The sequence below is a fragment of the Teleopsis dalmanni genome, chromosome 2 (genome assembly GCF_002237135.1).
Source record: "Teleopsis dalmanni isolate 2A chromosome 2, ASM223713v2, whole genome shotgun sequence".
NCBI classification, from domain to species: domain Eukaryota; kingdom Metazoa; phylum Arthropoda; class Insecta; order Diptera; family Diopsidae; genus Teleopsis; species Teleopsis dalmanni.
The window spans coordinates 117450511-117469953 of record NC_051847.1 but is presented as its reverse complement, the minus strand read 5'-3'; the positions used below and the strand labels follow the sequence as shown (position 1 = coordinate 117469953).

The 19443-nt window shown below is 30.9% G+C and overlaps 1 protein-coding gene across 1 annotated transcript in view; it reads right to left on the bottom strand.

Annotated features, from left to right (window-relative positions):
- Positions 1–14151, bottom strand: part of LOC119675543 (zinc transporter 7-like) — a 28142-nt gene extending 13991 nt beyond the window's left edge. Inside the window, exon 1 of the mRNA XM_038086750.1 lies at positions 13932–14151. Coding sequence (XP_037942678.1) covers positions 13932–14151 — 220 coding nt within the window. The remainder of the gene's footprint in view (positions 1–13931) is intronic.
- Between the last annotated feature and the right edge of the window lie 5292 nt (positions 14152–19443).

Sequence of the window (19443 nt, the reverse complement as noted above, 5' to 3'; positions counted from 1 at the left end):
AAAAACGACGATGCCGAGGAAATTTTTTATGAACGTCTTGAACAAATGTATCAAAATTGTTCTCATCAGGGCACCAAAATCGATATAGGTGACATAAGCGCAAAGGTGAGTAACAAATGTGTCTTTGGTGCTACTGTCGGAAAGTTAAGAGTTCATAGAAAAATTTCTGATAAAGAAAGAAGGTTGATTGATTTTGCAGAGGCTAGAAACATGGTGGTTATAAGTACCAAATACCAGCATGTCTAAGAAAGTAAGAAAGTGATCTGTTACTGTTAACAATTAATTATTAATAAACTGTTTTTAATGTTTTCAGCAGAAGGAGTAATAAGAAGTATGATCAACGGAATTTTCATGCTTTTATTTTGTTCAGCGCTGAAAAACTCCAACAAAACTTTTCTAAAATTGTCGCACAAGTTTCAAGTTTTTGGACTAGTTTCATTTTTTTTGAGTCCGATTTATTTATCACAGTACCTGAAAACTGAATTTGACAGCAAGTAATTATTTTGGCAGAAGTATATATAGAATGCATATTAAAGCGATCATAAACTTAATCTCGTTATATATTCTGAAATATTTATGTGTAATGGTGTAAAGTAATCATTCATTTCATGCAGAACCCTGTAAAATTTTCTTTTTAAGCTTACGAAGATGTTCGAAGTTGACATTAGATGTATTGGAAGTAAGTTCAGATGATTATGTAAGTAATTGGCATCCTTTTTTGTGATTTTAGAAGTTCTTTTATGATTGTTGGGATTCGGAGTTCTTTTCGTGTTAAGTAATTAGTAGTATACCAGTTTGCGCTTTCGGTTTAACGTTATTCTTTAAAGTAAAAATGGTAGTTTAAAGCCAAATTTGTAGTGTGGTCCCTTATATTTGCCATTTCTGACTCCAGACGAGTTTCAGTAAACTACTAGCAGCTTATTCTCAAATAATAATTTAGTATTTTGACTGCAGAACCTTAATAGTACTCGTTGTTCAACGAGTTCAGCTTTATATTTGTGAAAAATGGGAGTTTTCCAATTTAATTTACTATTCTGGGAAATTCCTAAGTTTTATTGTCTCTACAATACTGCTGTTATTTGGTTTAATTCATTGATTTTCATACCCAACGTGGTATTGTCAACGCATGACTGTGATTTTGCCGATATTTGGCTTGAATAATTGGCAATAGGTGAGACTGCTATATCATTAAGAAATGTGTCTGTAAAACCAGTAAGTATAAAGCCTGCTATAAATAAAAGGGAAAGTTTGGTCATATTATGCTACTTTTAGATATCCCTACTTCTATGCTATAAAGTGGAGTAATCTCGATACCTTGAGTAAAAATATGGTTATAGCAGAGGCGAGGCGTCGAATGGTTCAGAGTGTTCACTGAACATCTTAACAAAGCTTCCTTTTTAGATTTTTTTTATTAGGTAAATAATCTCGCTATATTGCTAATTAACATTTTTTATAATAGCTTTTCCAAACAGATTAACATAAACACAAAACGTAGAATACAAACAAAATCACACATATGTTAGATACACCCAACATTGCTTATAATTAATAAAAGAGAAATAACATTCCTCTTGAAATATACTAAGGTTCAGAATAAAAACTGCACTGCGTCGCTTAAAAAGCATGCAAATGAAATAACATTCACATTGGGACTATGTTCAATATTGAATACACAACACAAGACATACAAAGAAATATAAAAATAAAAGAGAAAACAAAAACAAAATAATCATAACTCTTAAATTAATGCGTGCAAGCAGTTCAATAAAAAAAGTGCACTTCCAATGTTATGCAAAGTAAATACAAAAGAGAAAAGAAATGACTGAGCGAAAATCGCTTTACATTTGACGAGAGGATCATTCCACTAAACTGAACCAAAAGTTTATACAAAGCGTGCAAATACAATCAAAGTCACGGTTGCTGTTTTATATGGGCAAATGGTTCAGTATAAAACCTGAACCGGGCATTGTAAATACAAAGTAAAAGAGTAAATGAACGCATGAGAGTTTCTTATTCTTATGTAGAGGTTGGAAATATATCAAAACAAAATCATTATTGCAATTTTATACTAGCAAATGGTAAAAGTAAAGAAAAAAATTAAAGAAATTTGAAGTGAAAAATAATATTTAGAAATGGATAAATGTGTGATTAAAGATTTGATTCAATGTCTTTTTTTAAACGATCTTCTGAAAAAAAGATTTTAATTCATGAAATGAATAAACCAACTCCAGATATGAAGAATTTGATACCTGTTGTAAAAATGTCGAAATCTATGGTAAGTCGTCGTTTTCCTACAGCTATAGCTTTATGGATCACAGGCTGCGAACATTTAAATAAATTGTTTTATTGGTCTTGTACGCTATTTGCTTGTGGAAAGGACAAAACTTAGAAGTAGGGAGAATACGTTATAGTTGGAATTCTGTTTTGATTAAATTGTGAACACCTTGCCAAAAAGCTGACGCCTCGCTACTGGGTTATAGAAATATAAAATAATTAGGTGGCGAATTGCTCTTTAGTTTGATGAGAAAACTATCGTGCTATACTCGGTGAAATGCCTTTGTACTTTATATAAATGCACCACTGTAATATTTCATTTAATTCAGCGTTGTTTATGAGTCATGGGCTTTACGTTGGTTTCTTCATTAATAATGTTTTTATTAAAATGTACATAAAAACTAATTGATTTATTCTTACTTAATTTCAATTCTATTTCACCAGAATTATTTTCTACACATACTTTTTAATCTGAATCTTTTTTCCTACTTTTTACAATTAAAATTGTATTAATTTTGCTTTTAATTTCTTAACTCATTTTGATATCTCATGATGTGCAATCTTTTTTTTTAATTTACTTATGACTATATGTACTTTATATCAATTTTAATAAAATTAAAGTACTGAAAATAAAAACTTTGCGGAGTTTCATTAATCTCACAAAACTCTCCAACTTTTTTGAAACATCGAAAGCAAAACCTTTCACGTACGCTATTAACTGCTTAGCAACTTTCAACTCTGAAATACAAAAAAGTTCGCGTAGAACAACAATTAACTAATAGCAGATCCACACCAGCCTTAAAGTGTTAATAAATAAAATGTATTATAAACTTAACGTAAAAAACTTATTCACGCCATAGTGCAAACCGCATCGACACACCTACTGAGGTGCGCTTGATTGCTTTCATTGCTTGCATTGCTTTTACTGCACTTTACAGCTTCACAATGCTTTACTTCGTCCTTACAAACACCTTTATTCTGCTTCAATTTTTTGTTCATATTACTATTTTTTATGCTTCTTCTATCTGCAAAAAGTGCGCTTAAAAACTAAAATAACTGCAAATAATAATATATGGAGGCAACGCACTAAATTTATACACTTTCCATGGCTCTTGCTTACGTACAATGTTGCATGGCACATCCATGCAGTGGAAATTATCTATAAACTTTACTTTCTCTGCCATCTTCAATGAATCCTTTTGCACTGCACTATATTTTCTACGCTGTCTACGTCGTGTTCTCGGAGCACAGCACAGCACAGCTTGTGGTAAAAGTTTTCCATGAAATGTGCTAGGCATTTGAAGCCAACTTAATGCCGCAGGAAGTGGTCGCATGGTATGCAAGTACGTTGCTCATATGTAACAATTTGAAAATGGCTTACAACATTGCATACGGAAATGTGATAACCCTGTATTATATGTAATGCAATATCATTTTTTTATTAGTGCATGGAATTATATGCTTATGAGCTGCACACATTACTCATGACCGAGAACTTACAATGCAAAAGAAATACACGAGAATTGCTTCTCAGCGAGCAACACACTCTGTCTTGTGAGGCATGTAAAGGTACATATATGGAACAATATTGCTTCCTAGTACTAGCCACATATGCACATCTGCACTGAAAAGTTTTGAGCAGCTTTTTATGCAGTCAACCATGAACCGTTTCGTTCACATAATGCACAGCCTTCCCTTGATTTTATTGTTTATATTTTTCTTATTGTTGAAGTTTATATTATTTTGCTATTACAAACCAGGGTAACGAAGTGTGGCGGCTTCAATACTAGCTGTAGGAATCTGGTTAGACTTACCAAAAGTATTTTTTTCAGGTGCAAATTTATGCTTTTTATTGGATCTGAATTAGATTCTCCTATATTATCTAGTTTTTACTGCTTGATTTGAGAGAATAGGAACGTAAGTGGCGTACATGGAAAAATTCCTCTTTGTGTGCAAGAGGGCGTGAAATGGCATTTATTGTTGCGGCAGTGAAGCTGGACAACTATTGAAAATCGCTGTGCATTTAGAAGCTATTGCTAGAATTATCAGTCGAAAGTGAAAGAATAACCATAATATTGATACAGAGAAAAATATGTATTTTTTATGAATATATTTTTACCTCTTCCTCCTTTTTCTTTCGGTGTCTTAATAAAAATGATATAACAATATATTGTTTATTTTTTGGGTGAAAACTTAGTAATAGTATAGACAAATTTAATTCACAGAAATATATAATTGAAATTTCTTAAACATTGTCAAACTTAATACAACAAATTATTGTTTTTAATGCGAAGGTTTAGGATAGTAATGAACTACAACAACAAACATTTTATTTATTATTTTAGTTAATTGAATTTTTGGCTGACAGCAGTATTGTTTCGAGTATTGTCAAATACCTATCATCAGTGTGTAAATCATTCTTAAATAATTTTTTTAAACTACAAATACCAAGAGTTGAACTCGTACCCTGGATCAGTGTTTATTAGCTAACTGATCCAAAGCCGTACTTGACTTGTATTTTCGAACTTAGAGTTGTATTAAATTGTTGTGAGAGTTCATTAACAAATTCACTTGCTTGCTGTTATATTAGAACGAAATTAAGTACTTATGTATTATATATATTGGAAATTATAAACTATATCTATATTTAGCTATTTATTATAGCAAATTAAGTATTTTTAAATTTATTTTAGATTTTCAAACTGCGTTTATATTGTATAAGTTCTTCTATAATAAAATCGGGATAAAGAGAACATTTGTGATATATTATTTAAGAATTTGTGAAATTTTGTCACTAAAATTTTGACTTTTATAAAAATACAATATAATAAAAGACATCGGTTGAGTTGGTTTATAATCCAAGTGAATAATGGGTATATGTGGCATCAGAGTAGTTGAAAAGTTTGCAACGTCGTCGGTATTGATAAAACTGTGATATGATTTGTAATTAACAGATCCATAATTAACATTATTTTGTATGTGAGTTCTCAAAGGAAAAATCCTTTAGGGTTTCACTTTTGACTCTAAAAAAAATATTGTGACCTATATTTGGACCCTTTGTATAAAGGTTACGCAGTATAAATATTCTCCCATAAATTAGCAATTTAGGAGATAATTGAAATTTAAAATGTCAACCCTAAATATTGAGCGTTTATAATAAAAATGTTATAGCCTACATTTGGTCTCTTTATATATAGACAACATAATGTAAATACAATTCAAATCTATTCAGTAGTTTAGGAGAAATGTGAATTTTAATATTTTTTTGTGTGTAGTAGTCGTAAATGAAAATAATTAAGTCTGCATTCGGCACCTCCATATATAGTTTATATATTAAATCTATTTATTGTAGCTTCATTTAGCGGTTTATGAGAAAATTGGTTTTTGATGATTTTTTGTATAGAGACCACCATAAAAATTGCATTGACTCTAAGTAAGAAAGTTATAGCCTATCTTTTTATTCTATATTGTGTGGCATAAATATTATCGACTATATAGTCTATTGGGAAAAACAAAAAAAAAATTAATTTCTATATACATATATATATATATGTAGATAGATATTTTTAACTATGAAACAAGTTTTATAAAAACATCTCAGCAGGGGGATATATGTATAATATTCGAATGAAAATGGAAACTAAGTCATAATAGATGTGCTGGCAAAAAAAGCAATATTTGTACTTTAGTTAGACAAAATATTGGTTAAACTTAAAAGTATTCTATAGGAAGCATTTGTCTTGTATTGGACTTGCAAACAATTTTATATTTCAGGTTAGAACCATATATTTTCCAAGAAACATTGTCGGATATTGTAGTATGGATCTGCATGCAGTATTACGTTCAGTGATTACTGTAAAAGAGTAAAAGACAAAAATGAGTAGAAACATACCTCTTTCGTCTTATTCAGAAATTGGCTATCAAAACAAGATAGCAATTTAAATTATGTTAAATGCTTTTTTATGCATATGTTTTTGGTTGTGTTGTGTTTAATATGAAATATAAAAATTGTAAACACTAAAAATTAATGTTATATATATAATTAATATATATGTTTATAACAATTTAAGTTACAGTGTATACTCAAAAATGTTTAGTTCGTAAGCTTTTGATAATGATAATAAAAGTTAGTCTGTAATACAACTCAAAAGCGTGCACTTCATTTGGTGAAGACACCACAATTAATTAATTTAAATAAAAGAAAACACAACTAATTAATATTAGAAGAACAAAGTTAAGCATTTTTATCTTATATATTTAAATTAATTTATTTATTCAAGTGTTTGAATTTCTTAGTTAATGAAATGCTCATATAATTTTAACGGATCACTGGACATATTTCAAGTAAACATTCATAGCATATTAACTTTTGAGTTTGGCTGCACTAAATCTTAAGACGTAATAGTTTTTGCGAGTAAACCTAACTCTGAAAATTTGAAGACCATACTCTGAATACTCTGAAAGAAAAAATTACGTTTTTGTGTTTCTGATACATTGCAGTAGATTAATGCTGCCTATGGATGCAGGGCTTACAAAAGAATGCTATGAATAAGCTTTACTTCTCTAACACTGGTATTAACTATTATAAACTAAATGCTGTCTGGTTTGCACATTATCAATAGAAGTCTATATATTGATGGATCTTTATATTGACGGCACATGATAATAACTAATTGTATAAGAAATAATAAATTCCTATGAATCATGCTGAATAGAAGCTATAAGTTAAAGTGGTCAATTCATAAAATAATTTCAACCTAAAATTGCAATGAAGCATGTTGTCTTAAAATTGAATCTTTCACCATTGCTTCTCATCTTTCGAATCAGGTTCGACCGATATTGTATTGTATATTGGAATATACAACCACAACAGTAGTTTTACAGGTGCACTCTTATATCTACGTGGCAATACGTCGATTTCAATTAAATGTGGTTTGGCTACTATGGCTGCGCATAAACTTGTTACGTGAATTGCTCAAACTAAGACCAGAACTAAACGAAATGGGAACGAGTTATGGTTGCAGTGTGGCGACATTGGTTTTAAGGACACAATTGGGTTATGTTACGTTTGTAGCGATTCAATGCATTCATCCAGTCAAAGCTGCGACGCACATAACTCTGGGACATCAATTTCGGTGTCGAGCAGTGCTGCACTTGTGCATATTTGAGCTTTTCTGAACTTCTGCAATTTTTCTGAGTTTTTCATTTTGTGGTACAAGTACAAGCGCTCAAGCAGCCGCTGCTGGTTTGATCTATATTAGATTTAGCAAATAGCAAATGGCAACTCAATCACACGCACATCTGCACTGTCGTAGGTACTTGGTAGCGATGGTAGTTATATTTGCCATTTATATTTGATAGATGAGCTTGATGCAGTGATGCAGTGATGTATGCTTGTAGCAGGAAATTGCCGTTAGCTATTCTCAGGGTCTTAAATACACTCATGTGTATTGAATGACTCAATTGTCAAAATAGCTTTTTAGTAGTATATTTTTAGGATCTCAGTTGTAGTTTAATATGTGTTCAAATGCACGTAGAGCTCATGTATCTGTGCATTTAATCGAAGTGCTATGCTGGTTGGCTTTATTATTAAACAGTTATAGCAACTGCCGCTGCCACTGCCACTGGTGTTGTTATTGTAAAACGTTATTGTTGCAGATGTTAGCTGCTGGTGACAAGCACTGACAATTTCTTGTCAAAATATCAAGTTGCATATTTGTATGCATTTCACAATAAAAAAAAGATTTTTTTTTATATATTTCACATATTTTATTTAAAATATTTTTTACGGATACATGTGAATTATGGTTAGTTAAGCTGTTCTCTGGTATTGAACATGTGTAAGAGGGAATATATTGTAGTAGCACCAGACACTTGTGCATATGTTGGTGTACTTCACCTGCTATTGCATGCTTTTGACAGTTTGACAGTGCAAAGTTACACTTTTGGTTTATGCTGTCATCTCGTTTAAATCTGTTGTAAAATAATTGGTTGACTGCGAAAGTTAACTTATTGCTACAAGCACTTATGAAGTTCAGTTAAATACTTTTACAAAATTGTTCTATTGTTGTGAATAGGGGAGATTAATTGTGGCTTGTCAAAAGTTGATCATATTTTCAAGGTTTCATTTATCGATTCCAACACTTTGAAATATTGAATATTTTCTGGAAAAAAGATAAAGACATTTTCTAAAACTTCACCTTTTGAACGAAAGTGGAAGCGTAAAATTCTGACTTCGGACCGGGATAGAAAGTTCCGAAACGACTAAAGTCTGTAATTAGTGATCTTATTTAAATAATTAAAGATACACACTAGTTCTAATATAATATTTGGTCCTTAGCGGATTCAAAAGTTATTTTCTATATTCTTATTTGGATGATTAATCTAAGTTTTAATAACAAAATTAGAACTTCACAGATTTTCTCACGTTTGTCATAGCTTCTTTGTACTTAAGTGACCAGAATTATTGAGTTCTATAAACGTACAAAGTACTAGATATGTTCTTCGAAAATTCTATTAAATTTACGGACAAGACTAAGAATGAAATATTATATATGTGTATCTTAAATAATTTTAAGTTTTAGTTTTGCTTTAGCAATTTCTTGGTCTCTCTTGTATTTTGATTAACCCATGTCCATAGTTTCCAAATGGCTGAAAATGAGATGAAATGGAATGTCGGTAACTATTGCACTGATTACTTTTTCAAGACCAAATATTCACGTAAAATGTGAAGTACCCGTTTAGTTGAGACTCCCAAAACATTAGTAATATCGATAGTCTAGTAGTATATCATGGAATTTATCAACGATTTTTGACGTGGCATCTTTTGGGGACTTGAACGTTCGGCAGTATTTGTGCTGGCACGATCATAATGTTGATTTGCTTGTGTGAGATGTAATGTACCTATGCTATTATAATCTCATTGTTTTAATAATATAATAATCTTTTATACGATAACTGTCGCATGGGAATCCTTTTCAAAATGGAGTCCATTTCAAAATTTATTTTTGTGTAGTAATTATGAATTACTTTTTTATTTCTATTCTTTTGTATTACATTTTCGATAATAATTTTTACTTTTATTTTGTTTTCCAATTTATATGCTTCTGAATCGTTATTCTTCATTTGTTTTATGATTTTCTGTCTTGCAAAAATTGTTTCTTTATTTTAATATACATTTTCATGACTTCACATACTAAGCACTGTAAGCTTGGAGTGCTTCAAATGGATTGCTCAATCATAAATAATACATGAAATATATACTATGAGTAGCAACAGCTGCCTGCTTTATAAGCCATACTATTTGTGTGCTATCCATTCTACCTAAACATGTGATACTTCGAAATTGCAATAAGAAAAAAACAGAAGAAAGATAATAAATGAAAAAATAACTGCAAAAAAGAAAATTTAAAAACATAATCAATATTTTTTTATTTCCGTTTAATATCTCTAGATTTCTTCGTGCTGAAATTAGTTTTGAAGTCCTATTAAGTAAATAGATATGTTAAGTATATAATTAGTTTTGTCTCATAAAGATGAGCTTATAAAAAGTTATGACAAATATACGTAAATGCTTAAAAAACTTTTATAGTTAAAAGTCTTAAATAAAAATTCTTACTTGATACGGCTTTAATTGACATTAATGGTGATTTTTATTGAGTTCGAGAATTGTCTCGTCTTGAATTATATTTCTCGGGAAGATGTTTATGTTTGCTTATCTTATCTTTTTTGCTCTTGTAGTTATTTAATGTACATATAATAGCATTTACGTAAATTATTAGATGGTATATATAATTCCGCATATTACAATCGCAGAATGAGAATATTTATAGTGTGTGGAAGAGAAGTGCCGGGTATGAGAGAGAGAAAGCGATAGAGAGATAAACAGCAAAGCCTGTGTAAATATAAAAATTAAACACAGGTTATTATGTTGAGTTAAAATTATTCAAACTCCTACTCCTGTAATAATTTATTATTTTTTGCGAATTCTTACAATAATTCCAAAAATTAAAATATTTATAGTGCATATTCTTAGGCAACAATTTATGGAAACCGAACTTGAATTACGGATTTGTATATTTTATTAGCGTTTTCGATTAGTAAGTATACGATAATTTTTTCAGTCGAGATTCATTTAAGTGCAATTTTTATTTTCGATTGGTGAATCTGGGACAATATGTATAACATTTGAGATTAATTTATAGACATTGGCCAGAGGGCAGGATTACCCTGAAATTATCAACTGTTTTATATTATATTTATACTTAACTAATAAAGTGTGGTTTAATTCAATTTATGTATTTATTAAAAATATATATGCATACTCACTCTACTATATAATTGTTAGATTACTCTAAAAATGTTCGATTGGACCTCGAGAGTAAATCTAAATTGATTCTAGATTTATCTATCAAAAAAAACATAAAAAAGTGATTTATAATAAATTGTTGTCGGACATTTATTGGAGAAAGTTGTGAAACAATGAAACTTTTTAGGGCAGATTCCATTATTATTCGCTATTATTCAAGTTATGTAAATATTATGTATGATTGGTATTAATTTTATATGACAAAATATTGTAGAGTACTTTCAGTGTCCACATGACCGACACTTTATGCTACCAAAAAAATTGAAATATTTGTCTTACGATAGTTGGACACCAATCGTAAGGGCAAAAATAAAAGTTATCAAGATGCTTCACTTGGTACGAAAAAATATATTTTGACATTTTGACTAACAAGCAAAGTGACAGGTGAACTGAAGCCAATGCAAGTCACAGAATTTCAGGCAAAAAGTATGTAATAATGAAGTTAGTAGAAAAAACAAAAGCTAGTGTTTGCAGTGACTGCAGCAAATAGAAAAGCATAAGGACAATCAAATTTGTAAAAGAATTATCAAAATTTTGCAATGCATTGAAAATCAAATTGTTGTAAATTGTTGACTGTCAAGTGCACAATTGGTTAGTTGCAACAATCGCAACAATCGCAACAATCGCAACGAAAGTAAGGCCATCAAAAAGAGTGAGTTTGAAATTGCAATTGCAATGCATTGACAATTGACTTTTATTACAGCTGACAATGATGGCTAAGTCAGTTGGTTGTTGAGTTGAAAAAGTTACAAACACTGAATACAAAAATAAAATACTTTAACAATTTTATGCAACTAACAAGCAAAACATATTTAGCCAGTAGCAGTTATTGCAGTTGCAATGGAAGCAAATATTTTTGGTACTAGAAAATTTTGATTTTCTGCAAAGGCACTTTATCTGCACTAGACAAATACTTTTATTTCATTGCATTGAAATGTTGTATTTGCTTGCTGATAGTAGAAAAACTCAAATTATTTTGCACTTGCAATTTTTGCTGAATGACATAATTTCCGGCAATTTCATCTTTGTTCCTTACTACTTTGCAACAAATTTTTATTGCAGTGCAAATATAAAATTGAATTTTGTATACATTTTTGAAGACAGGAAATTAAAAGCGCCTAAAGTCATACCACAAGACAGCATACGGAAACCTTGTGTAGTGGCTGGGAAGGAAAATATTAAATGTTTGTTATTGTATTATTTTTCCTAACATCGTAATCACATTTAATACCCAGAAAACATTTTTAATAAACGAATTTGTTTTATCGTTAACATCAATCATAATTCATCTTCTTATAGCAACTGAAACCAAACTAAAAAAGAAATACACGATTAAGAGCCAAAGAAGATGTGAAAAATTAGCATTAAAACTTCCTGCAACCGAAATGTATGCAAGGTTTAATTTTTAATGAATTCATTCATAAAATTACTTAATTACCAAGGAGACGCAATGTATGACTTATGACTGCTCTACCCAGCTCGCTGTGCCCGTAGTAGCTATTTTCATTGTGTCGTGTCAGTTTCAACCTTCGTTGTTGATACCTTTTCATATTTTTCTTTCCCTGTTAACAATTTTATTTCTGCCACTTTGTATCTGCATTCTTATATCCTACTTCCATTTTTAAAAATATTTTATTATCATTTTATTTTGTTCTGGGGCTTTTTTTATGCTACTGCTTCCCTACTTCTTAAAAACATTAAAATTTTTATATTCATATTTTTTATAATTTCTCATGCCACTTTGAGTTACTTACTACTTAGCTCCCTTGGCTGGTGCTGAAGTCCCGAGAGTGATGATACTTTGGCGCTGTGCAGGACAAAGTTTGATTTTGTTCCAATTTCATTTGTTCTTAGTATTAAATTGTTTTGTCCCCTACTTTCTTGTGCAACATTTTCCTTTGTTTGCTGGTTTGCATTGTGTTAATAATACAACATAATCCATCCGGGGAGTAATTATTGTGTATATATTATGATAGTGCAAAAATCTGTGGTTTATTTTGCATTTGATAGCATGACAAATTTAAAGCAGTGGCAAACGGTGGAGAACACAATAAAACCGAAGAAGGAATGTATTTGATTTAAATTTAAAACTGAAAACTGAAAGGATTTTTAACGGTTAGTGTTCACATTTTCTTAATTGCTGCTGAAGTAGAATTAAGAATTGATAGCTTAAAAACAATCTTAATGTTAATAATAAAATATTCCCTTCTCTTGCCATACGCTACTTATCTTTTATATTGAAATTTTTGTGAGTTAGTGCAACTGGGCACTTTAACACTTTCTTAGCCGAGGATTTCTATAGAAACCCTCCCTTCTCTTTGACTAATCTATAAATGTTTCTAATTAAAAATATTATATACCACATTTAATACTTATTAACAGTTTATTTGCATGTTTATGGGGGTGGAAAAAAATATTTATGTACAAAATGTAATTAAAATTTAATTCTTATATAAGTATAAATATTTAACTCGGGATTATTCATTTTGTGGTTTTAAAAGTAAAGGTGAGTAAAAAACACTTTCTATTTAGATTTCGATAAAATATATATTCCGATATGTTGTTTAGACTTTCAAATCTTTTCGAACCACAAAAAAATATCTGTGCTAGTGGTAACAAATCAAGTTATCTAGCTGATCACATCAGATAATCAAAGGTAAAGTAAAGGTTGTGTGCGGCATCGTTATGTTGAAACCATATATCTTCCATATCCATATCTTTAGTGGCTCTAGCGATTTGAATTCTCGATTTCTATCGTTCCATTGTTGTTTTCAAAAAAAAACTTTCTAATCACAACTTCAGTTCGAATGCTGCATCATACAGTTACTTCTTGTGGATGTAATGCTCTTTCGACAGTTAATTGATGATTTTCACTGCTTCAGATGCGCCAATTTTGGTTGTAGATATTATCTTACAGGAAAAAAGGGGAAGAAACTTCATTTATTATTATTAAAACTATTGCCGTGAAATCGCTCTACAGCTGGTACTGCGGCCAGAAGAGTTCTATTGTACCAATTTCACGATTAATTACATAAAATCCCTTAAAGTTTTGTTAAAAGATTCCAGAACTTAATCTAGAGACATATTACATACATTCTCTGAATATTTATTTACGAAAGATACTCGTATTTCAACTTATTAAGATAGGTGTACTTATTTGAGTGGACATTTAAAATTAACTAAATTTGTTAGATGTGTTTTCGAGTAGTTTAAGATATGTTTCCATACAAAATATAACATTGTTAATTCCATTATTTATTGTATATTATGTTTCTAATGGTAAAACTACCGTAAGTCTTATTGTGGAATTGTCGAAATATGGTGGGTTTGTAGTCGTTTATTTGGTCGGTTGTTTCTATATCCATATCGCGTTTATAGATCCAAGTCTCGTATCCAGTTACCATAAATTTCAGTTTAACCTGATAGTCACAAAGCACTGTTTGACGGATTTCAACGCAACGTTGATGTTCCAAAATGTTTAGCGTTCTTAGCACCAAACGAGGTTGCATTTCTTGCAGGTACAAAGCATCTTTTAAAATGACGTGGACTTACGCATATGAAGAACATGGACTTATGTTTCTACATATTGGTAAGAGCGAAATGTTTAATTGTCAATTAAAGATTTTCTAATCGCAAATCTTTGATGTCCTTAAAGTGTATTATTTATCAGTGGATGATCATCGAGTTGAGCTGATGATCGTCCAGAGTGATTTCGACTTCAACGCTTTTTCTGCCTTCTTTTAATTGTCATTTTGGTTTCGCATTATAGCATTAATCATTCCTGGTCTGGATGAGGGGGATAATGTAGAAGCAAGCCCTTTGATCCTCGTCGGAATTAACATACACCTAAGAAGAGACGATATAGGTAGTCTGTCTACTGTGCATATAATGCATTGCTTCTTGTATTAGAGATATTTAACGATCGTAGCCACATAATCTGTCCAAACGATTCCGAAACAGTATGACATTGCGCAACATTTTGGTGGTGGACAAATAATTTTTATAATACTTAATACTTTTTAATACTAATAGTTATTATGTGCTACTATTAAAGTTTTCGAATAATTGTAAATACTTCCCACTCTTTTGTGGTCCATAACGGGCTTAGGCAAGCAATAAATATCATGAAACAGAAATGTTTTGACCGCAATTACTTTCCACTCAAAACTACTGCTAGTGCTGATGCGACAGCTAAAACGCAGAAAGCAAGTATACTTTCGGGGGCAATCATAATCTGTGAGTCGAAAAAATATGGGACCTTTTCATTTTTTACTAATGTGCGCATTTACCACTTTTGCGTTTACAAATTTATGATAACTAAAACAAGGAAGCAGCGACAAGGAACTCTCTAAAGTATTAAAAGCAAGTAAGTGTCCCACGATGTGGCAATATTACAAAAAATAAAGAGAAAATTAAAAAGAAAGAAAAACGTTGAAAAAGTAATAGAAAAAATGTACTGCATAATAAATACAAATAAAGGCAAATAAATATAGAAAAGGATTTGCACTAAGGAATATCATTCTAGGCACTGAAGCGCGCTGAGTTCCTGATATACAGGGTGTTTGTATGCGTTTATAAGGACATTGGCACGTGCTGCTGCCAGACTGCGGTAGGCTGCGAGCTGTTGTAGTAGTCGGTCCTGGCAGTTGCTGAAGTTGAATCTGGTTCTGAGGTTGATGAAATACATGTACTCACTTCTGTAAAAACTGAAGAAACAATCAAACGGGCCGTACTAACTCGTGCAGAAAAGACAAAGGCAAATACAAGTATAACTACAAAAGATAAGCGACATTAAAAATGTTTACCAAGACAGCGAGCCGAGACAGGGAAAAGGACAGAGGAGGGGAGGAGGAGGAGGCAACAATAAAAGCAAGAAGAAATATTAAACTTTTATATAAAATTTTTAAGTAAATATCCGCAGGGAAAAATTGCTACTGTTAATTTATAAATAAGGTAAAAGCGTAAAAAAAAATTACAAAAAGGATGTGATAGCAGAAAAGAATTGGTTAAAGTACTTTAAGTATCAAAACAAAGAAAAGGAAAAGTATGAAGGCGTATTTGTTTTCACTTAAAATGTTAGTGTTTTTTTGTTGTTTCTTCCCTTTTTTATTGTGGCTTTTTTTACAGATATTCTTGAAGGATACCGATTACTTGAGGGCAAGCACACGCTTGATTGAATTTAGTTGGGTGGTTATTTTTTCTTCCGATATCCTGATGCTTTGTCCCAAATTTAAAATTCTTGCTGTTAATTTTTTTAATTTAAATGGCTTGAAAATATTTTAGAGCAACGAAAGGAAATGATAAGGGCTTGAGTTGATTTGCACAAAAGCAGAGATTTTTTTCTTTAATTTAAGTTAAGATGATGACAACATTTTTAGGCTATTATCATTATTTTTTGGTATTAATTGTAATTTAAATGTTTGGTTAAGGTAAGATCAAACACATAAACGATTTTGACTTAATCAATGAAGGATAAGAGATAATGCTCTACTTTAATATAATTAAGAAAGAAAATTATATTGAGAATTATTTAAATATTCACTAATATCTTCCAGAATTGTCACAAGCAAGTGAGGCTTTTGACATATTTCTAAATAGTCGCTAACTTCTACAGATTTATATATATGGTATTCGTAACAATAATTGTGTTTTCTTCATAATTTTCAATATTAAAATATAAATATGGTGGCTCATTTAAATTTTTATACTGCGAAAGTTAAAGTTGAGAAACTTTAAGGATACATACTTTTGTGTACCAGGGAAAGGATACATGTTTACAGAATTTAAGCTCATATGTGGCCAGTGTATGCTTGTGTACACTGCATGCAAAATGTATGAGACTACATTTCACATAGTTTCTGTTTTGTTTCGAAAAATGAAAATACTCGCGGCAATTTGAAGGTACGCATGCATAACTTTTCACAGAAAATATTTAACATGTTTGACGAAAATAGTTTTTGTTTCACAAAAAAAAAAACAAAAAAGAGAATAAAAACAAATTGAGTTGTTTTTTAATTAAAATTTTGTGATTTTTCGTTTGTTTTGTAATAATAAATTCCTTACAAGGTTCATTTTTGGTACTCACATTTTTTTTTACTATTTTGTAAAAGTCCCTTTCCGCTTTGTTTAAGGACATTATAATTCAAGTTAAATATTTATAGTACTTTTTTAATACATGCGTATAAAAATATTTTTAATTAATTTAATATATAAATATTTTCGTTCATTGATACTACATTTTCAACATACTTTTCAACATAAGATATAAGAGTCAATGGAGACTGTACAAACTACATATATTCTGCGTTAGCGAAATCTGCATATCTGGCTTTGTGTTTGACGTACTGGGTTCTTCAGAAGGTAATTTCGTTTTTCTCTAAAAACGACAAAACAAAATTATTTTATAGCTACACCCAAAAAAATTAGCTCAAACCACATACTAATTTAAATGATCTGATCATTTTGTAAGAATAATTTTAGATGTTAAAAAAGATATGACAACCAACATGTGGTATGGTGTGACTTTCCACTATAGTCACATAATGATTTTATATTTTGACAATAATATTATATATAACTAGATAACCCGACAAACGTTGTTTTGCCTTATAAATTATTTCTAGTTTCTAGATTAATTCTAGTGTAGACAAAAAGTAACTTACTTATTATAAGTGTGTAAGTATGTGGTATATGTATGAAATAGGCATGGAGCGCTATGAACGAAAAGGAAAATAAAAATAACAAAAGCCAAACAATATTATTTTTAAGTTATTATAGTTTATTTATTAAATTATTAATTTAAAATCAATAGATTTGTATGGTACCAAGTTCCCTGGCAACAACTGTTGTATCTTCAAATTTAAATTGTCTTGGATAGACTGTAAATAATAATAATGATAAGGGGCCAGTAACATTAACCAACAACAGTCGAAGATAAAAGCACTCAGTATGTCTTGGATTAACTGTAAATAAGCGTTCGATTTAAATAAATTGAGACATGCATCAACTGGTGAAACTTGCTTGCGGGGCATCCATTTTTTTGTTTGAGACCATGTGAAATAGCGTGGTACTTGTGAATAGAGTAATGTTCTTGCAAAGGCACCAAAATCATCCGTACTATTACACAATTCAAAATATGCAGTGAGTGTAGATTTAGATGGATTTGTACCACGATCAATCACTGTCTCGTTCGTGAAAAATACACGCTGACCGTTTTCAAGATGGACGGCTAACTGAACAGCTGCTGGATCCCGTTCATGAATTAGAAAACCGAAGATACGCCAAGCAGCTTCATTGGAGCTGATGTACCGACCCTTTTGGTAGAGCGTAATTTCACCGTTTTTGTTCATTGGAGTAGCATTTACATTAGTATTTTCTACTCTAAACACAGCCATATCACTGCCTTTATGGACATACTTGCAAATATATTTGATGCTCTTCACAGAACTGCAAAACTCAACATTTATATGAGCATTGTATGTCTTGCTTAGCAGAGGCGAATACGGCACCACCCGCCATTGTCCCCCATTATCGGGATTTCTTCGACGATATATTGGATATCCGTCGGTATTTGTTATAGTATCATTAGTGAAATCTTTAGAAAAATTTTTAGTACATTTTCCATCTGCCATGCAAGGCGAAGACGAAGAAACGAAGTGGATGTAAATGCTCGATGTACTTGTTGGCGTAGTTACATAAAATATTAAGAAAAAATTTTTCTTTTTCAAAAATATAAACAAAATTTATGTCAAAAAAATAAAAAATTTTTTGTTAAAGCAATAAGGATATTTTTGCTGGGTAGGGACTCCCTAATCACTTTAGCGGTATGAAAAATAGATAGTAGCCGATTCCCAGACCTACTGAATACGCATATAAAATTTGGTAAAAATCGGTAAAGCCGTTTCGGAGGAGTACGCTAACTAACATTGTGACATGGAAATTTTATGTATAAGACCGCAAACAGACATCGTTTGGCCTTGTGACTTATTGATGGTCTTTGCAAATGCGAATCTAATAGGAAATTGAACGCGTTTGAATTAAATTGGCTTGTCTGTGAGAATCATTGGAATTCGTGGCAATAAAACTTTTTCGTTTCGGAACTTGCCATTCAAAATGGTGGCTTCGATAATGTTTTTTATCAATTTTTTAATTACCAATCGCGTACTATTGCATAGCCGTGGTGGGTTCAAATTCCGAAGTAAAATAATCGGTGATACAACTTTCAGTCGTAAAATGTGTGGTGGAATGCCTAGCAAATCCAGTGAGTTTAAAAACTCTGCTGGATAGTTTACAACTTCGTTGGTATCACAAACTGTATCGATCGATTTGTATGATATTAAGTCGCCTGGCAATGTCTGTTTTATCTTGAAGTTTAATTCATCAACGTCCACGTTTTTTTTGCTGCTAATGGCTCTTTCTGCCAGCCACCCATGATTTATATATTGTATGTGTACATCTGGAAATACGCGGTCAATGAGAGCATTTTAGGAATCAACGATAGTGCAGAAATTAGGGGGCAGTTTTATGAATTCAGTATTTTCATAGACAACAACTTTTCATATCATAGCAAGTTTTCATTTTCAAAAATATAAAAAAATTTATGTCAAAAAAATAAAAAAATTTTTGTTAAAGCAATAAATATATTTTTGCTGGATAGGGACTCCCTAATCACTTTAGCAGTATGAAAAATAGATAGTAGCCGATTCTCAGACCTACTAAATACGCATATAAAATTTGGTAAAAATCAGTAAAGCCGTTTCGGAGGAGTACGGTAACTAACATTTTGACAATGTTAATTTTAT